The 17,908-nt window shown below is 40.8% G+C and overlaps 1 protein-coding gene across 1 annotated transcript; it reads right to left on the bottom strand.

The window, feature by feature from the left end:
* Positions 1-6,566: 6,566 nt before the first annotated feature.
* Positions 6,567-15,376, bottom strand: LOC120058930 (transcription factor GATA-5-like). Its single transcript, XM_039007677.1, has 7 exons — positions 15,115-15,376; positions 13,827-14,480; positions 11,247-11,416; positions 9,056-9,184; positions 8,565-8,649; positions 8,325-8,455; positions 6,567-7,934 (listed from the first exon to the last, which is right to left on the bottom strand). The coding sequence occupies exons 2-7, from the start codon at positions 14,341-14,343 to the stop codon at positions 7,821-7,823; spliced, it is 1,146 nt and encodes a 381-aa protein (XP_038863605.1). The 5' UTR covers positions 14,344-14,480; positions 15,115-15,376; the 3' UTR covers positions 6,567-7,820.
* Between the last annotated feature and the right edge of the window lie 2,532 nt (positions 15,377-17,908).

Here is a 17,908-nt window from a genome sequence, read left to right as displayed (position 1 = left end):
ACATCCTCATAGGAAAATTCCTCCAACTCCAGTTCTGTTTCACTCACAGATATAATTCAAACGGTTTTAGAAACTAGAGAGTGTTTTCTATCCAATAGTAATAATAATATGCATATTGTACGAGCAAGAATTGAGTACGAGGCAGTTTAATCTGGGAACGAAATTATTACAAAGTGCAAACAGCACCCCCTATTGACAAAAGGTTAAGCATCAGCTGTCAGAGCAGCTTACAGATCATTGCACCTGTACATAGCCCATCTGAAAATAGCCCATCCAACTACCTCACCCCCATATTGTTTTTGTTTTTTTGCTCCTTTGCACGCCAGTATCTCTACTTGCACATTCATCTTCTGCACATCTATCACCCCAGTGTTTAATTGCTAAATTGTAACTACTTCGCCACTAAGGACTATTTATTGCCTTACCTCCCTAATCTTACGTCATTTGCACATACTGTACATATACTTTTCTATTGTGTTATTGACTGTACGTTTGTTTATTCCATGTGTAACTCTGTGCTGTTGTTTGTGTCACACTGCTTTGCTTTATCTTGGTCATGTCGCAGCTGTAAATGAACTTGTTCTCAACTGGCCTACCTGGTTAAATAAAGGTGAAATAAAAAAATATTTGAAAAAATCAACTACTACCAACTAATTTCTATCAACAACTACCAGCTCACTTCTAGCATCTTCTACCAACTCACTTCTAACAACTACTACCAACTCACTTCTATCAACTACTACCAACTCACATCTATCAACTACTACCATCCACTTCTATCAACTACTACCAACTCACCTCTATCAACTACTACCAACTCACTTCTATCAACTACTACAACTCACTTCTATCAACTACTACCAACTCACTTCTATCAACTTCTACCAACTCACTTCTATCAACTACTACCAACTCACTTCTATCAACTACTACAACTCACTTCTATCAACTACTACCAACTCACTTCTATAACTTCTACCAACTCACTTCTATCAACTTCTACCAACTCACTTCTATCAACTACTACAACCACTTCTATCAACTACTACCAACTCACTTATATCAACTACTACCAACTCACTTCTATCAACTACTACAACTCACTTCTATCAACTACTACCAACTCACTTCTATCAACTACTACCAACTCACTTCTATCAACTACTACCAACTCACTTCTATCAACTACTACCAACTCACTTCTATCAACTACTACCAACTCACTTCTATCAACTACTACCAACTCACTTCTACAACTTCTACCAACTCACTTCTATCAACTACTACCAACTCACTTCTATCAACTACTACCAACTCACTTCTATCAACTACTACCAACTCACTTCTATCAACTACTACCAACTCACTTCTATCAACTACTACCAACTCACTTCTATCAACTACTACCAACTCACTTCTACAACTTCTACCAACTCACTTCTATCAACTTCTACCAACTCACTTCTATCAACTACTACAACCACTTCTATCAACTACTACCAACTCACTTCTATCAACTACTACCAACTCACTTCTATCAACTACTACCAACTCACTTCTATCAACTACTACAACTCACTTCTATCAACTACTACCAACTCACTTCTATCAACTACTACAACTCACTTCTATCAACTACTACCAACTCACTTCTATCAACTACTACAACTCACTTCTATCAACTACTACCAACTCACTTCTATCAACTTCTACCAACTCACTTCTATCAACTACTACCAACTCACTTCTACAACTACTACCAACTCACTTCTATCAACTTCTACCAACTCACTTCTATCAACTACTACAACCACTTCTATCAACTACTACCAACTCACTTCTATCAACTACTACCAACTCACTTCTATCAACTACTACCAACTCACTTCTATCAACTACTACCAACTCACTTCTACAACTTCTACCAACTCACTTCTATCAACTTCTACCAACTCACTTCTATCAACTACTACCAACTCACTTCTACAACTTCTACCAACTCACTTCTATCAACTTCTACCAACTCACTTCTATCAACTACTACCAACTCACTTCTACAACTTCTACCAACTCACTTCTATCAACTACTACCAACTCACTTCTATCAACTACTACCAACTCACTTCTACAACTTCTACCAACTCACTTCTATCAACTACTACAACTCACTTCTATCAACTACTACCAACTCACTTCTATAACTTCTACCAACTCACTTCTATCAACTACTACAACTCACTTCTATCAACTACTACCAACTCACTTCTATCAACTACTACCAACTCACTTCTATCAACTACTACCAACTCACTTCTATCAACTACTACCAACTCACTTCTATAACTTCTACCAACTCACTTCTATCAACTACTACCAACTCACTTCTATCAACTACTACCAACTCACTTCTATCAACTACTACCAACTCACTTCTATCAACTACTACCAACTCACTTCTATAACTACTACCAACTCACTTCTATCAACTACTACCAACTCACTTCTATCAACTACTACCAACTCACTTCTATCAACTACTACCAACTCACTTCTATCAACTACTACCAACTCACTTCTATAACTACTACCAACTCACTTCTATCAACTACTACCAACTCACTTCTATCAACTACTACCAACTCACTTCTATAACTTCTACCAACTCACTTCTATCAACTACTACCAACTCACTTCTATCAACTACTACCAACTCACTTCTATCAACTACTACCAACTCACTTCTATCAACTACTACCAACTCACTTCTATAACTACTACCAACTCACTTCTATCAACTACTACCAACTCACTTCTATCAACTACTACCAACTCACTTCTATCAACTACTACCAACTCACTTCTATCAACTACTACCAACTCACTTCTATCAACTTCTACCAACTCACTTCTATCAACTACTACCAACTCACTTCTATCAACTACTACCAACTCACTTCTATCAACTACTACCAACTCACTTCTATCAACTACTACCAACTCACTTCTATAACTTCTACCAACTCACTTCTATCAACTACTACCAACTCACTTCTATCAACTACTACAACTCACTTCTATAACTTCTACCAACTCACTTCTATCAACTACTACCAACTCACTTCTATCAACTACTACCAACTCACTTCTATCAACTACTACAACTCACTTCTATCAACTACTACCAACTCACTTCTATAACTTCTACCAACTCACTTCTATCAACTACTACCAACTCACTTCTATAACTTCTACCAACTCACTTCTATCAACTACTACCAACTCACTTCTATCAACTACTACCAACTCACTTCTATCAACTACTACCAACTCACTTCTATCAACTACTACCAACTCACTTCTATCAACTACTACCAACTCACTTCTATAACTTCTACCAACTCACTTCTATCAACTACTACCAACTCACTTCTATCAACTACTACCAACTCACTTCTATCAACTACTACCAACTCACTTCTATCAACTACTACCAACTCACTTCTATCAACTACTACCAACTCACTTCTATCAACTACTACCAACTCACTTCTATCAACTACTACCAACTCACTTCTATCAACTACTACCAACTCACTTCTATAACTTCTACCAACTCACTTCTATCAACTACTACCAACTCACTTCTATCAACTACTACCAACTCACTTCTATCAACTACTACAACTCACTTCTATCAACTACTACCGAATCACATTTGGGGCTCCCGAGTGGCGCAGCGGTCTAAGGCCCTGCATCTCAGTGCTAGAGGCGTCACTACAGACCCTGGTTCGATTTCAGGCTGTATCACAACCGGCCATGATTGGGAGTCCCATAGGGCTCAGTGTTGTCTGGGTTAGGGTTTGGCTGGGGTAGGCTGTCTTGTAAATAAGAATTTGTTCTTAACTGACTTGCCTAGTTAAATAAAGATAAAATAAATATAAACTTCTATTAACTCCCTTCCATTTTGGACAGAACTCATATCTTTACGCATTATGATCAGTGTGGGTTGATGATGTCTTTCCACTAAAGCATTTGTCAAGGTACAATTAGGTTGCAGGAACAGTTTTTTTCTTGGAACTGTGGCCTTTGCAGAACACTACCCTAAATGTCTCCAACTGTCAGTGTTAGGACTATTCTGAAACAGTATTTGGCCATTAGGTAACTCATTGTGTCATTCATTGGCCTTTGCTAACTAAAGTAGGACTGTGAGTGACATAACCCCTTTTGGTGTTTAGAGGGTACATAAGTTCAGGGTTTATCTCTTCTGCCCTGACTGAGGAAACTGTGAAGCGATTCCTGGAATCCTGCACTAGGACAGACAGAGAAAGGACACTGCAGTGATTATAACATGCAAAAGGCATTCACACGCCGTAGTGGAAAAACATCATCCATTGGCCGGCCCTGAGAAATCAAAACCCATGCAAACACACATACGCTCACGCACTTACGCATGCACACGCACACACACACACACACACACACACACACACCAAGCACACAGGTCTGCGTTCCTCAATTTAAGCACCCTGTCACGCAGAGCGATGAGTGAGGCCTTTGGGGAATCACTGTGGAGACAACGCGTGGAAGTTTTGATTTAAGAGCTGAATTTAACCTAAATAAATGCCTGCACTACCCTCCCTACTCCCGCCACCCCGCTACACTCACAACCACATACACACCATCAGGATAACTGTTGAGTTTAAAGACAATATCCTGTTTTCCGCCATGGACGGAGGAATAATTGAATGGAGTGGCCGGGGTGCGCGACCCTGGGAAAGACTTGTGTTACTGCTGCCTGGCCAAGAGGAAAAGCCATCGCTCGCTATGGACCTCAGCCTCAGTCACTCACACTATCTCTGCTCTATGTGCCTTTCCCCTGTTGGTCTATCTGTCGGACCCCCAAGTGAGCCGTTCTAATTCCATCACAGAAGACAGAGCGCTACAGACCTGCAGGGGGATAACATCTCTCCTGGGACTGGAATCGCACACACATACATTTCCCAGAAGGATGGATCGAAGACATCGTAGTAGAGCAACTACAGAAACTAAAGAGTACTATCTAACAAAAAGAACAATCATGGCCTTGACACTTCAGTGACGCTGGCATTGGTGTTCTTAGGTCCAGCCACAAGGTTTTAGTCATCGACCTTGGCTGTCTCAGAAAATAGATTAGCTGTAGTGGTAAACTTTCTCTCACAATAGTAAATAGCATGACAGTGGCAGCTCCAACGTCGAGCAGAATACTGAGTCAAAGGCTAACCACAGAGCTACAGGACAGGGAGAGTGAGAGTGGGTGCAGGACAAAATACATGGCCTTGCATAGCCTCCTACTATGGGTAGTTCTTCCAGCCTGGCCCTACAAAGTGTTTCAAACTCCCAATTCTAATAAGTGTTTTCTCTGCATAATACCTAGAGGAGCAAGTGGCTGTGAGAGATGACCACTTGGCTCTCCAGAAGTCCCACTCAAATATTTTACACTGCCAACGACCACACGAACTCACTGGCTATTGAATGTAAATGTGGCTCAGGCTCCTAGGGTCCTGATTGACCCCGCTCCCCTGTGTGGACCTGTCTATTTAGCACTATATAGCACTTAGAACTGACCCTTTCAAGGGGGTGGAGTAATGCAAACACAACAGGGTTAGTGTTTGAAGCTGGGGGGGCGGGGGGTGAGTTGGAGGCTGTTGTTTACCTGCATACAATTGTTACTTATAATTCACAATATCCATGTGATCAGAAAGAAAATCTTTTTCAAGACAAACACGGCGAGGTGGAAGGACGATGGTATTTCTTTACGCGGCGTGTCCATCCTTCTTTGTCCTGAGGTTCATAACCCAAAATGCTCTAAAATGCCCATCCATAGCCCGTCATGCTTCTGCAAGAGTGAGCTATTGAGTGTAAGAGTGTAATGACCCATTCATCATACAACACATTACTCTCTCATGCAGCAACTACCACCACACAAGATAAGAGTACAGAAACAAATTGGCAAATAGTCATAAAAGGAGGGTAGTGGCGGCACCTCTGCCTCTGTGTCGCCACGAGGCAGTAAAGCTTATGGTTTGTCGCTGTCGCGCCACTATTTCCAAGTGCCAGGGCCAACGCGTGCCAGCCAGGCATAGTCCCCAGGGGCCATAAAGCACAGTTGGAACCCAACCTTTGGTCGACAACACTGGCTTGAGCAAGAGGAGCACACGCCCTCCTCACACAGACACAGACAGACAGACAGAAACACACACACACACACACACACACACACACACACACACACACACACACACACACACACACACACACACACACACACACACACACACACACACACACACACACACACACATACATGTTCAACGACAACCATATAACCGGACAGGACAGATACTCCCTAGTTTCCAAATACACCTAGACTACTGAGAAGGATACAATAGTAAAGAACTCTAATACACAGACAGAACCCACCCGAGAACATTCGTTTGAAACCAAATATTAATTGAAATATTGAATAAACAGACCAAAAAATGTTTTACAGCCTACTATAATGTAGCTTGCATCTGTAGTTTGGCATCAAACAATTGTTTTGACTATAAATATCACACAGGATGTCAGCGGTTATGGAAATAACCCTACAGTCCACATCAGAGACAAGTAAAAACTGATTTTTAAGTCATCTACTATATATAAATTAGTATGGCAGGTCATGCACAAAATAATTATTGAAAGGTAAACAATAAAATAAAAGTGGATTATTTTACAATTGTTTTTAAGTTACTTCATAAAATCAAGGAACAATTAATTTATCGGTTTATTAAACTAAACAGATTTCAAAGAGCATTGCAAAACCAACGAGACTATCAGACTTGGTTATACAACTAAAGTAGACTCAAGTCTCTGAACAATTTTAGGTTATAAAGTAACAATAGAATTCCCTTATATTTCAACAAAAACACAGCAAATAAAATTAGATGAACTTATTCAAAACAATTAAAATAAAAGTATTTTTCTTTGTCTTTATTTTTTTTTAAATTAAGTAATTGCACTTTAAATGAGCAGACAACACATTGTCAAAAGCCGAACTAATAGAACAGGGGTCTTGGAAAAAATGAAAACGAATTCAAGTACACAATTATGACATCTAAAATAAAAAAGTGTTTATGCACTTTCAACATATCTGATAACATATACAGTATATACAGTATCTGTGTAAATGTAAATATATGCATCGTTTGTCAAATGAACAACTATGCAATTCATTACATAGAAAGCACATGTAAATGTATTCTTTCTATTTTGGATTTCATACCTTGAACACACAAGGCATTCTAGAAGGGAATGGACTTCTGGGATATGACATGTTGGCTTTGGAGTTTCATGACTGTTCTTATCTCAACATAAATAATGTATATAGAAGTTAATCATCTACACGCTAGCAATGAAACATGTTCAGAGGTAATAAACACTTGCGTGTTTTGTCCTTCTGGATTTGTGAATAACACTCCGTGATAACTTGTTGAACTGTTTCTGGTTATCGGCTGAAATACCACGTAAAACTGTGATGGTGATATTAGAAAAATATCAATAATGACAACAACAACAAAGACAACCACAACAAAAACTACAACTAGAAATAGTATTGATAGTAGCCAGTAAAAAGTTATTTCTATACATTCCACTTGATTGCCGTCGCTTCCTTCTGTTTTTTCCTCCCTCCAGCCATGGGAAAGAGAGTAAGTCTATAATAGGTAGTTCTTGTCACAAGTCTATATTATCCACAGTGAGCTGAGCTGGGTCCAGAATCAGAACACGGTGAGCTGCGGTCAAGCTCATGCCTGAGACAGAGCACACCAGGAGTTCTGTGGGGCGATGGACGTGGGCGTAAAGGGGTAGTTCTCGTATTTGATGTCGACATGTCCTGAACTGTCCAGATGTGATGAAGCCTTCAAAGAATAGAATGGGATATTTAAATGACGGACCACAATGATAAGGTCTTTAGTAGGAACTAATGGGCTGAATTTGCTAGACTATAAAGTAGCTGTAGTGATAAACTTTCTCTCACAATAGTAAATAGCATGACAGTGGCAGCTCCAACGTCGAGCAGAATACTGAGTCAAAGGCTAACCACAGAGCTACAGGACAGGGAGAGTGAGAGTGGGTGCAGGACAAAATACATGGCCTTGCATAGCCTCCTACTATGGGTAGTTCTTCCAGCCTGGCCCTACAAACTGTTTCAAACTCCCAAATCTAATAAGTGTTTTCTCTGCATAATACCTAGAGGAGAAAAGTCACATCATCCCCTGTATGGGGAACCCAGGAGTGAGAAGCCTTACCTGGGACACAGAGGCTACGGTCTGTCCGGCGTAGGGTGAGGGAGCCATGTTGGGTTCACTCTTTATCGTAGATGCATGTTCCGAGACAGACAAGGAGGACGGTGAGTTGGTGCCTGAGGCTGACAACCCTCCTGAAGAAGACAGGCAGATATATGGGTGATTGACAGGTACAGGACATCATCAACCTGAATACACTTCAGACATTCTCTCTATATCTTTCTTTCCATTCCCCATTCTTACCTGTTGAGGGTTTGGACTTGGGCATCTTGGGTTTCCGTTTCCTGGTCTGAATGCTTTCCTTCTTCATGGCCAGTGGTCTGGGGACCTAAGAGGAGGAGAGGCCAATCATTTAGATCCTAGTTGTAACAAAGGCCAGCTTGCCTTGAAAACACACACAATGACCCCCTCCTCCCACCTCTCTCTTTTGATAACAACATCCATGATGACCTTGGAAAGCTTTTACAGAACATGAACAATACGCAGCCCACACTGCACTGCCAGGCTAATAGGGGCTAATTCTTACAGCAGGATTTTACATAGGATCCCACCAGGGCAAACGTTGTGTAAATTAGATGATATGAGTAGTGTAGGGTCCATGGGAAAGGTGTGTGTGTGTGTGTGTGTGTGTGTGTGTGTGTGTGTGTGTGTGTGTGTGTGTGTGTGTGTGTGTGTGTGTGTGTGTGTGTGTGTGTGTGTGTGTGTGTGTGTGTGTGTGTGTGTGTGTGACCTACCCCATGTAGTTTCATGTACAGGCCACAGGCGTTGCAGACAGGCTCTCCCTCTGCGTTGCGACGCCACAGCGTAGTCGTGCTGGTGAGGCAGTTAGTGCAGCACAGGCCAGCCCGGCGAGATGTGGTCTGCTATAGATGGAGAAGTAAAGACAAGGCGTCAATAGCCAATCAATAACCGATCAATAACCGATAACCGACTAGAACCAATCAGACAACTCAAAGAATTATTCAGACATTCTTCTGAGAGAGAGCTGGACCAAGGACAAGACCAGTTAAAGATGGATTGTATGACAGGTCTAGAGAATGAGCACCTTAAAGGGATAATTCAGCCCCCCAAAAAAATATATACATATATTGTGTTACTGACTCTGTTATACTTTGTGTAAAAATTTTATTTGGGTGAAGTATCCCTTTACTATAAGTGACTTCCTTTTGTGTATTGTGCACAAGATTCCGCCATAGTATCCATGGAGAAACCAAACAGTCAATGTACTGATAAGGACTTCACATGAGAAATTTTTCACATAGTGCTGGGCTAAGCACTAAGTACTCCTGGCTGAACCTGCCTCTCTATCAGCTTGTTATTGGACACAAGTGAGATTTTTCAGCAGAAACACGGTTGTTAAGTCATGCTGTTCTGTTGCCTCATACAGATCTGGCTAAAAACAGACAACCCAAGGGCAAGGTCACTGAAGGACAAATAAAAACAGAACAAGCACAGGCAGAGCAGAGCTGGGGTAATTCACAGCAGCTGCTCTGAGAGGCTGGTTCCTGCCTGGGAAAAAGACAGCAGTGAAGGCCTCTTTCTCTCACTCTACTACACTGACCTTCTTCAGACAATCACTGACCCACTATGTTCCATTCTTTTTCCACCTCCTTCTGACCACCAATTCCCGTGTTAACTGCTTTGACCTAGAAAAACCTAATATCTGCATATGACTTTTTTTCTTCTCAAAACCCACCAAATCAATCAATACATTTAGTCATTAACATTCTTAAAACTCAATTTTTAAAGCTCATTGACTCTTTTAACAGCTCAAAAAGTATGTGGACACCACTTCAAATTAGTGAATTCGGCTATTTCAGCCACACCCGTCGCTGACAGGTGTATAAAATCGAACATACACCCATGCAATCTCCATAGACAAACATTGGCAGTACAATGGCCTTATTGAAGAGCTCAGTGACTTTCAACGTGGCACCGTCATAAAATGTCCCCTTTCCAACAAGTAAGATCATCAAATTTCTTCCCTGCTAGAGCTGCCCCGGTTACCTGTAAGTACTGTTATTGTGAAATGGAAACATCTAGGAGCAACAACGGCCCAGCCGTGAAGTGGTAGGCCACACAAGCTCACAGCTAAAGCGCTTAGCGTGTAAAAATTGTCTGTCCTCGGTTGCAACCGACCTGCCTCTGGAAGCAACGTCAGCATAAGAACTGTTCATCGGGAGCTTCATGAAATGGGTTTCCATGGCCGAGCAGCTGCACACAAGCCTAAGATCACCATGCGCAATGCCAAGCGTCGGCAGGAGTGGTGTAAAGCTTGCCACCATTGGACTCTGGGGCAGTGGAAACGCGTTCTCTGGAGTGATGAACCACGCTTCACCATCTGGCAGTCCAACGGACGAATCTGTGTTTGGTGGAGGAACCTTAGTTCCAATGAAGGGAAATCTTAACTTCACATCATACATTGTCATTCTAGACGATTCTGTGCTTCCAACTTTGTGGCAACAGTTTGTAGATTGCCTTTTCCTGTTTCAGCATGACAATGCCCCCGTGCACAAAGCGAGGTCCATTGAGAAATGGTTTTTCGAGATCGGTGTGGAAGAACTTGACTGGCCTGCACAGAGCCCTGACCTCAACCCCAAGGAACACATTTGGGATGAATTGGAACGCCGACTATGAGCGAGGCCTTATCACCCAACATCAGTGCCCGAACTCACTAATGCTCTCGTGGCTGAATGGAAGCGAGGCCACGCAGCAATTTTCCAACATTTAGTAGAAAGCCTTCCCAGAAGAGTGGAGGCTGTTAAAGCAGCTAAGGGGGGACCAACAACATATTAATGCCCATGATTTTGGAATGAGATGTTCGAAGAACAGGTGTCCACATACTTATGTATATGTGGGCATAATAATGGGTCTACTCAATAAGATATATCTAGGACAAGTTATATACACTTTTATGGTGCTTACCAGGCGTTTCTGTGGTTTGATGAGCGGCCTGTTGATTCCGTTCATCTTGTGGTACAGGCCACAGGCATTGCACAGGTAGTGCCCGGTACCGTCTCGTCGCCACAAAGGAGTGGAGATGGAGCCGCAGTTTACACACTCACGACCCTCTCCCGGGAACTCCTCCAACATGTCTGTAATTTGATGAAGACAACATTTAGAGTTTTAATATTTTTTGTATGTGGTGTTGCGTTGGTTTTAATGCATGATCACACTTGAGCAAAACATGAACATGGCTGGAACTGGTTATGGAAATACCCTTGGTCATCTTTAGTTAAATTGCATAATTCGTTAAATGTGGATAATTTTGTAAAATGAGAGGAATATAATTTATTTTCGATTGCAAGTGCTATGTGTTTGCCTATTTGGATATTGGGTAAAAAAAAAGTTTTTGGGTCACATGTTGTATGTTTTCGATAAATAGAAAGGATAGGCTATAATAAATAAAAAAATGGAAGAGAAAAAATCCAGACATGAAAGCCATACGTTTAGACATCTTTGATGTGTAAATCCATATCGTGAAGAGAACGCGTTAGCGCGTGATAAATGTCCCGGCTTAGCTCGCTCGAGTAGAATTTAAAGCCATCTCGGTGATTAAAATATATCTAGTCCGAATGTATCAATATGGATACAGGGTCATTGGCGTATCTATTAGGGCGGCTGGCGAGGCACAGGGCTCAGACGGATGGAATGTCAATGGGGCTCTTATCAGTGTTAAGGATCCAGGGGTCCCCATATCAATCAAGCTACTGACAGGCGACGGCCTCCTACAATTAATTGCTAGAATTCCTTGTCCACATATTGAAAGAGGGTCAATAGATAAAAACAATAACAATAATGTTGAAAACAATAATAACAATAGAAAAAAACGTAGGGCCTAAAAATATATCTATATATTTTTAAAATCATGTTTAATGTCTTATTTTCCTCATGCGTAATGTAATGTGTGCGTAATGTGAGTGTGCCATGAGATATGTATGTAAGTGCTATATCTAATATATTGACCACCACTTAAACCAAACTTGGTGTCGATGACTAAGCCCACTTTTTACACACACACACACACACACACACACACACACACACACACACACACACACACACACACACACACACACACACACACACACACACACACACACACACACACACACACACACACACACACACACACACACACACACACACAATATACACACTCACAAAACAACACACACACACACATACACACGGACACAGACACAACACATACATACTCACATAACAATACACACACACACCATATGTGTTAAATTACGAATGTGTATAAGTCTTTAAGTCAGCAAATCAGCAAATCCAAAATAAATAGAAAATCCACAAATTAATTTCACCAGGATGAAAATGCGTTCCTATTTTTGATGTGAAACGAAGTAATCAACAGATTACTTGTTTGGGCTCCCGAGTGGGGCAGCGGTCTAAGGCCTTGCATCTCAGTGCCAGATGCGTCAGTACATACACCCTGGTTCGAATCCAGGCGGTATCACAACCGACCGTGATTCGTCGTCCGGTTTTGGCTGGTGTAGGCCGTGATTGTAAATAAGAACTTGATCTTAATAACTGACTTGCCTAGTTAAATAAAGGTTACATTAAAAAAATCCTGGATATGGGCTATATGCAACAGGGAAAGATCCTGCTTCAAAACACGTTAAACGTAATAGGCATTTTGATGTTCCACCTTCAAAGGACGTGTTGGCTGCTTGCCAAACGTGTATTGCAGACGCATTTCCAAATATCACTTTTCCGTCTGATCTGATCAAGGTGACAATTGGACAGTTTTCACTAGTGAATGTCTGCACTGATAATCAAAACACTGCAAAAGAAAACTGACAGGTAGTGGGGATTAAATTAGCACTTTAATTAATTGGTTTTAGCAACCTTCTCATTTAAAGAATGTGTATTGTGAACGCTGACAAAAAGGTTACTTTTGTTAGGCTAATTGAATCCCAGTGACTGAGTACAATCGATGCTAGAGTTTACCACATAGAGTTTACCACATAGAATGGGATTTCTCAATCGCATCAATAAATAACTGAAGAAACAACCAGGCTGAAAATTGTGAGATCAGAGCACGGAACCCTTTAACCCTTGACAGCCACAGAAACAAATAGGCTCATTTGCAAAAGTAGATCTAACCAATAAAGGCCTGTTATCGAAAAAATATTGGAAAAAATTCAAGGTGAATTATCCACAACATTTAATCTTATAAACATGATTCAGATTGATTGAAATATAGGTCTATATGTTTAGTGTGCCTCCTGTAGTGCTTCTATAGGCCAGTAAAGGACGACTAGGCCTCCTACATGAATTCATTCGATTTTTGTTGTTGATTATGTGCTAATTCTTTTCATTTGTGGCCTTCACCAATTCTCCACATACATAAGTGAAACAATTTTTAAATACGAGTAGCCTACATTAATTTGATATGACAATTTCCCTTCGGTTTGAGTGGAATTGTTAGACAAACAAACACACGGTTCGCCTTATTTATCAAAGACTGTTACGTACCAAAACTGGACCTTCTCCCAGACAGGCAACCTTGCCGTCCCTGAAGACTGATCATGCCGCTCTCAAAGTGGCCTGGTGTCCAAGAGGTTGCCATCTCAGGGCTCATGTACGCGTAGGGACTCGAGTACGATCCTCCAACAGACCGTACCAAAGCGCTGCCATACTGGTCGGCTCGACCACCGTTACTGAGCACAAGCGGGTTTTGGTAGGTTGTGTCCCTGCCTGTATTGCTGCTTACTGGCGGGCTGTGAGAGTAGGAGAACCCGGGGAGCGGATGGGGGCTGCCCGGGTTGAAGGTCGAACTGTCTGCGCCAGTCTGAGGCCAGCCATGATGCCCGCCGAGGCCATGGGACTGATGGGTGGACTCGCATGTCTGCAAGTACGGCAGGGTTTGCAGCATAGCAGGCACCCTCGTAGTGGGCACGTACACGGGGGAACTCGCTGAAGGGTGCATATAGTTCCCTGCATCGTGTGCATATGGGGACTGGTTGGATGACAAAGCAAGGCTTTGGTACATTCTGACACCGTATATTCGTCCTATTTGGAAGAATATGGGTACTGACTCCTGGGACAAAGCGGGTCACGTAAAGACACTTCGGCGAGTCGTCGGCGGTTTTTCGTTATCCAGTCGCCGGATAATTAACAAATCCACTCCTGAATGAAGGGGAAAGAACCACAATCAACAAATGTGTCCTGTAATTGAGGGATTGTGTCCACTAATTAAAGAAGAAACATCACCCAGCAGTCTACAATTCGCACCTGTGGCCTGAACAGCCGGAGGCGTATTTTGACCCATCTTTTATCTTAATCTTTTGTTTAGTACATTTTTTTCTCCTTTCTCTTTAAAATAACGTTTGCTATCATTTAGGTCAATCTATGGATAATATCACGAATTAGGCCTAAAGTAAATTGATGTAAATCGCACAATCAAATAACTGCTGTAGCAATACAAGGAAAAATAGAAAACAACTTGATCAATAACAAGAGTAATATATTATCTGTATCATTGTGATTGACATTTAATGGATTAAAATGACACTAATGGTCTCCCATATCTTTGCATATTGATATAACTAATCAGCTACCCGAGATATCCTGAGGAACACCCGACTTGCACCATGTCATTAAATCATAGGAACCTAATCAACCCACAATAGATAGAGGAGCCATATGTGTGATGCATAGGCTATATGTTTATCAATCGTAACGCAAATCACATAAAACCTTGATTGCAGTGTGCACAAGAGGAATACAATTTCACACAAGAGCTCTCGTAGTATTATCTCACCAGATAAGGACGGTCGGGTGATAAAGTCTGTTTTTCAGAGGAGCAGCTTGAGCAGCGCTGTGGGCAAACTTCACTCAGATAGACCCAACGAAAGTGACTGAGGCTCCCACAAAGATGTCCAAAATGTCTTTGCGAGTAAAAGTTTACGAGAAAAAGCAATTCCTTACTTCCCAGATGGTCCAAGTCTCTCTCTCCTATTCTTAGTATCTGAAGATAGTTACTGTCGCTGATAATTGCTGATAATTGCTGATATAACAGAGCTCCGATTCGTTCTCTACTGGAAAACTCTACTGCGAGTTATTTGTACGAACTAAGACCACGTGATGCACTCCAAGGTAGGTCTCAGGAGTTGGAGGAGGAGAGGGGCATGGAGGACGAGCCAACATGAAGAAGAGACCCACCTTTGCTGAATTTGCTGTGTCTTGGTTGTTTTTAGAATCAATATAAGATAACATATAAAGATCGAAGAAATTGTCACAGTTCCTTCAGATTTGTGAATTTTGTTTAGATGGTCTCCATATACTTTCAAATGAATTAACCCGATTTTAACCGAATCCTTAAATGTTTTATATTTTTTATTGAACCTTTATTTAACTAGGCAAGTCAGTTAAGAACAACTTCTTATTTTACAATGACGGCCTACCTCAGCCAAACCCGGACGACGCTGGGCCAATTGTGCACCGCCCTATGGGACTCCCAATCACGGCCGATTGTGATACAGCTCAGGATCGAACCAGGGTCTGTAGTGACGCCTCTAGCACTGAGATGCAGTGCCTTAGCCCGCTGTGCCCCTCGGGAGACCAAACATAAACATCTATTGTTTTCATAGATATTAATCGCGATGGTGCATTCTAATAAATAATAGACCTAAAAAATAAATGCGAAATTAAACACCGACATGTCTAAGTTAACAGTGTAGGCCTTTAGATATAATAATGCTAGTGTTTGAAGCGAGCCTTATACACATGCTGTAAAATAATGTCTCCTCTGAAAGGGAAAGTTATGCTTGGTTTTATGACAAGATAAATCAGAATGAGCTCTATAAAAACAGCAAGACGATAAGAGATACGACCAATAACTTGGCATGATGATACAATAGCCTAATCACTCTCATTATAGACATTTTGAGTCATTGTTATATTAACGATTGACTCCACCTCCACACGAAAAAGTGCACGATAATAATTTCACAAACACGATTTTCACGATTATTAGGTCTAACACTAATACCTCAAGACAGAGCCTAACAAATACTGCCAACAGCAGTCCTGTAACTCACTGCAACTATCATTACTAATGATGATACAACTGTAATTAATAGGTGAACTATTATAATTACATTATTATCATGCTGTGCTTATGTTATTAATTATTGTTATTATTAACATGAGCAGTAGTATGCGTAGAGTTAGTATTGTTTTAGTAGGAGTGGTATTAACTGCATAATAACAGTATATCGATACTTTCACACTCCCTATAATAATTACGAGGCAATAACGAGGCAATAACATCATATTATATGGCTTATCCTGATCATTTACATCATTCTATAATTTTTTTTGTGAAAATAATTGTTGGTACTTGTGAATATTAGTTACCTATATTGATGATATGATATTATATTCTCATCAAGTGGTTGTTTCTAGTTTAAATTCCCATCACATTTAATATAAATCGTTAAGGAGAATATATTATTAAGAGAAACAACTCCATTTGGGAGCTGTGTATTCTGTTCTGTTTATCCATGTAGGCCTGTGTATCCTGTAAATACGACTAATAAAACTCGAATCTAGGCCTTCCCTTAGACCTGTCTCAGGTAATGAGATTAATATGATCACTTCTCGTGCCCCTCAGGAGCGCAGGGCGCTAGGAGACAATCAGAGGATGCTGTGTGACTGTCTTCTACTCAATACGTGTATTTTCTTTCATCACTGCGGAGGGTCCAACGACCTGTGACTTAATCCCTCTGTTCATTTTCTACAGTCGCCTTTCAATCAAGGATGGGTTTGGTCGTCTGAATGTCTGTCATCATAGAATGGGCCGTTACTCTGACCGTCGGATCCAGTTTATTAATTAGCCACCAATCAATCAGTGTTAAAACAGTTAGTGAGATTTCAGTGAATGCCTGACTTCAGGTTGACTCCAAAAGTCATAGGTACAATAAAAATAGGAAGTGTGTTTGGTGTTTTTTGATTCATGGTAATTCATTAAAATGGAGAAACAATCATAATTGCTCATGTATCTCTGATTTAGACGTTATTCATAATGGGATTAATCCAGCAGAAATGACCAAGAAAGAGTTTATCTAAATAACACGTAGGCCTACTAACAAAGAGGTTCAAACGATTGAACAAATGATGTATAATTGTGATCCTCTTGAGACAGATTCGCCAATGCATTGCATTTAACGAAAACATGCTGAAATGTGTGAGAAATGAACTGTAAATGACTGTTTATAACATGCAAGACGGTGAATGTGCGTGAGCAGTTTATCAATGATTACGACTGCTAATGACAGACAAACTGAAATATTTGCTATATTTCTGTCGGTAATAGCCCTATTTAAAAATGTTCTGTGTTCTGAATGACCAATTCAGTATCAAATAAAATATATATAATAACCTGTGTGGATGAACATATCTATATTAACCATTTAACTTCTCCATATAAAACACGTCATCTATAAATTATACTTGTAACCCCTAAAATAATGAGACATTTCACATTGTTGATGGAATTAACTACCGGCTACTTTTCACACACATATGAATAGTGTGGCCTACGTTGAGAAATA

Source organism: Salvelinus namaycush, chromosome 14, assembly GCF_016432855.1.
Source record: "Salvelinus namaycush isolate Seneca chromosome 14, SaNama_1.0, whole genome shotgun sequence".
Classification (NCBI taxonomy): domain Eukaryota; kingdom Metazoa; phylum Chordata; class Actinopteri; order Salmoniformes; family Salmonidae; genus Salvelinus; species Salvelinus namaycush.
The sequence above is the reverse complement of the archived record's forward strand: the minus strand, read 5'-3'. Positions and strand labels throughout refer to the sequence as shown.

What these genes read in the sequence shown, in the direction of transcription:
- LOC120058930 (XM_039007677.1), bottom strand. Translation starts at nt 14,343, where the DNA reads ATGTACCAAAGCCTTGCTTTGTCATCCAACCAGTCCCCATATGCACAC. An exon ending in TGGGAGAAGGTCCAGTTTTG is followed by an intron (nt 11,417 to 13,826) that starts GTACGTAACAGT and finishes ATCAAATTACAG; the next exon opens with ACATGTTGGAGGAGTTCCCG. An exon ending in CCGTAGCCTCTGTGTCCCAG is followed by an intron (nt 7,935 to 8,324) that starts GTAAGGCTTCTC and finishes TATTCTTTGAAG; the next exon opens with GCTTCATCACATCTGGACAG.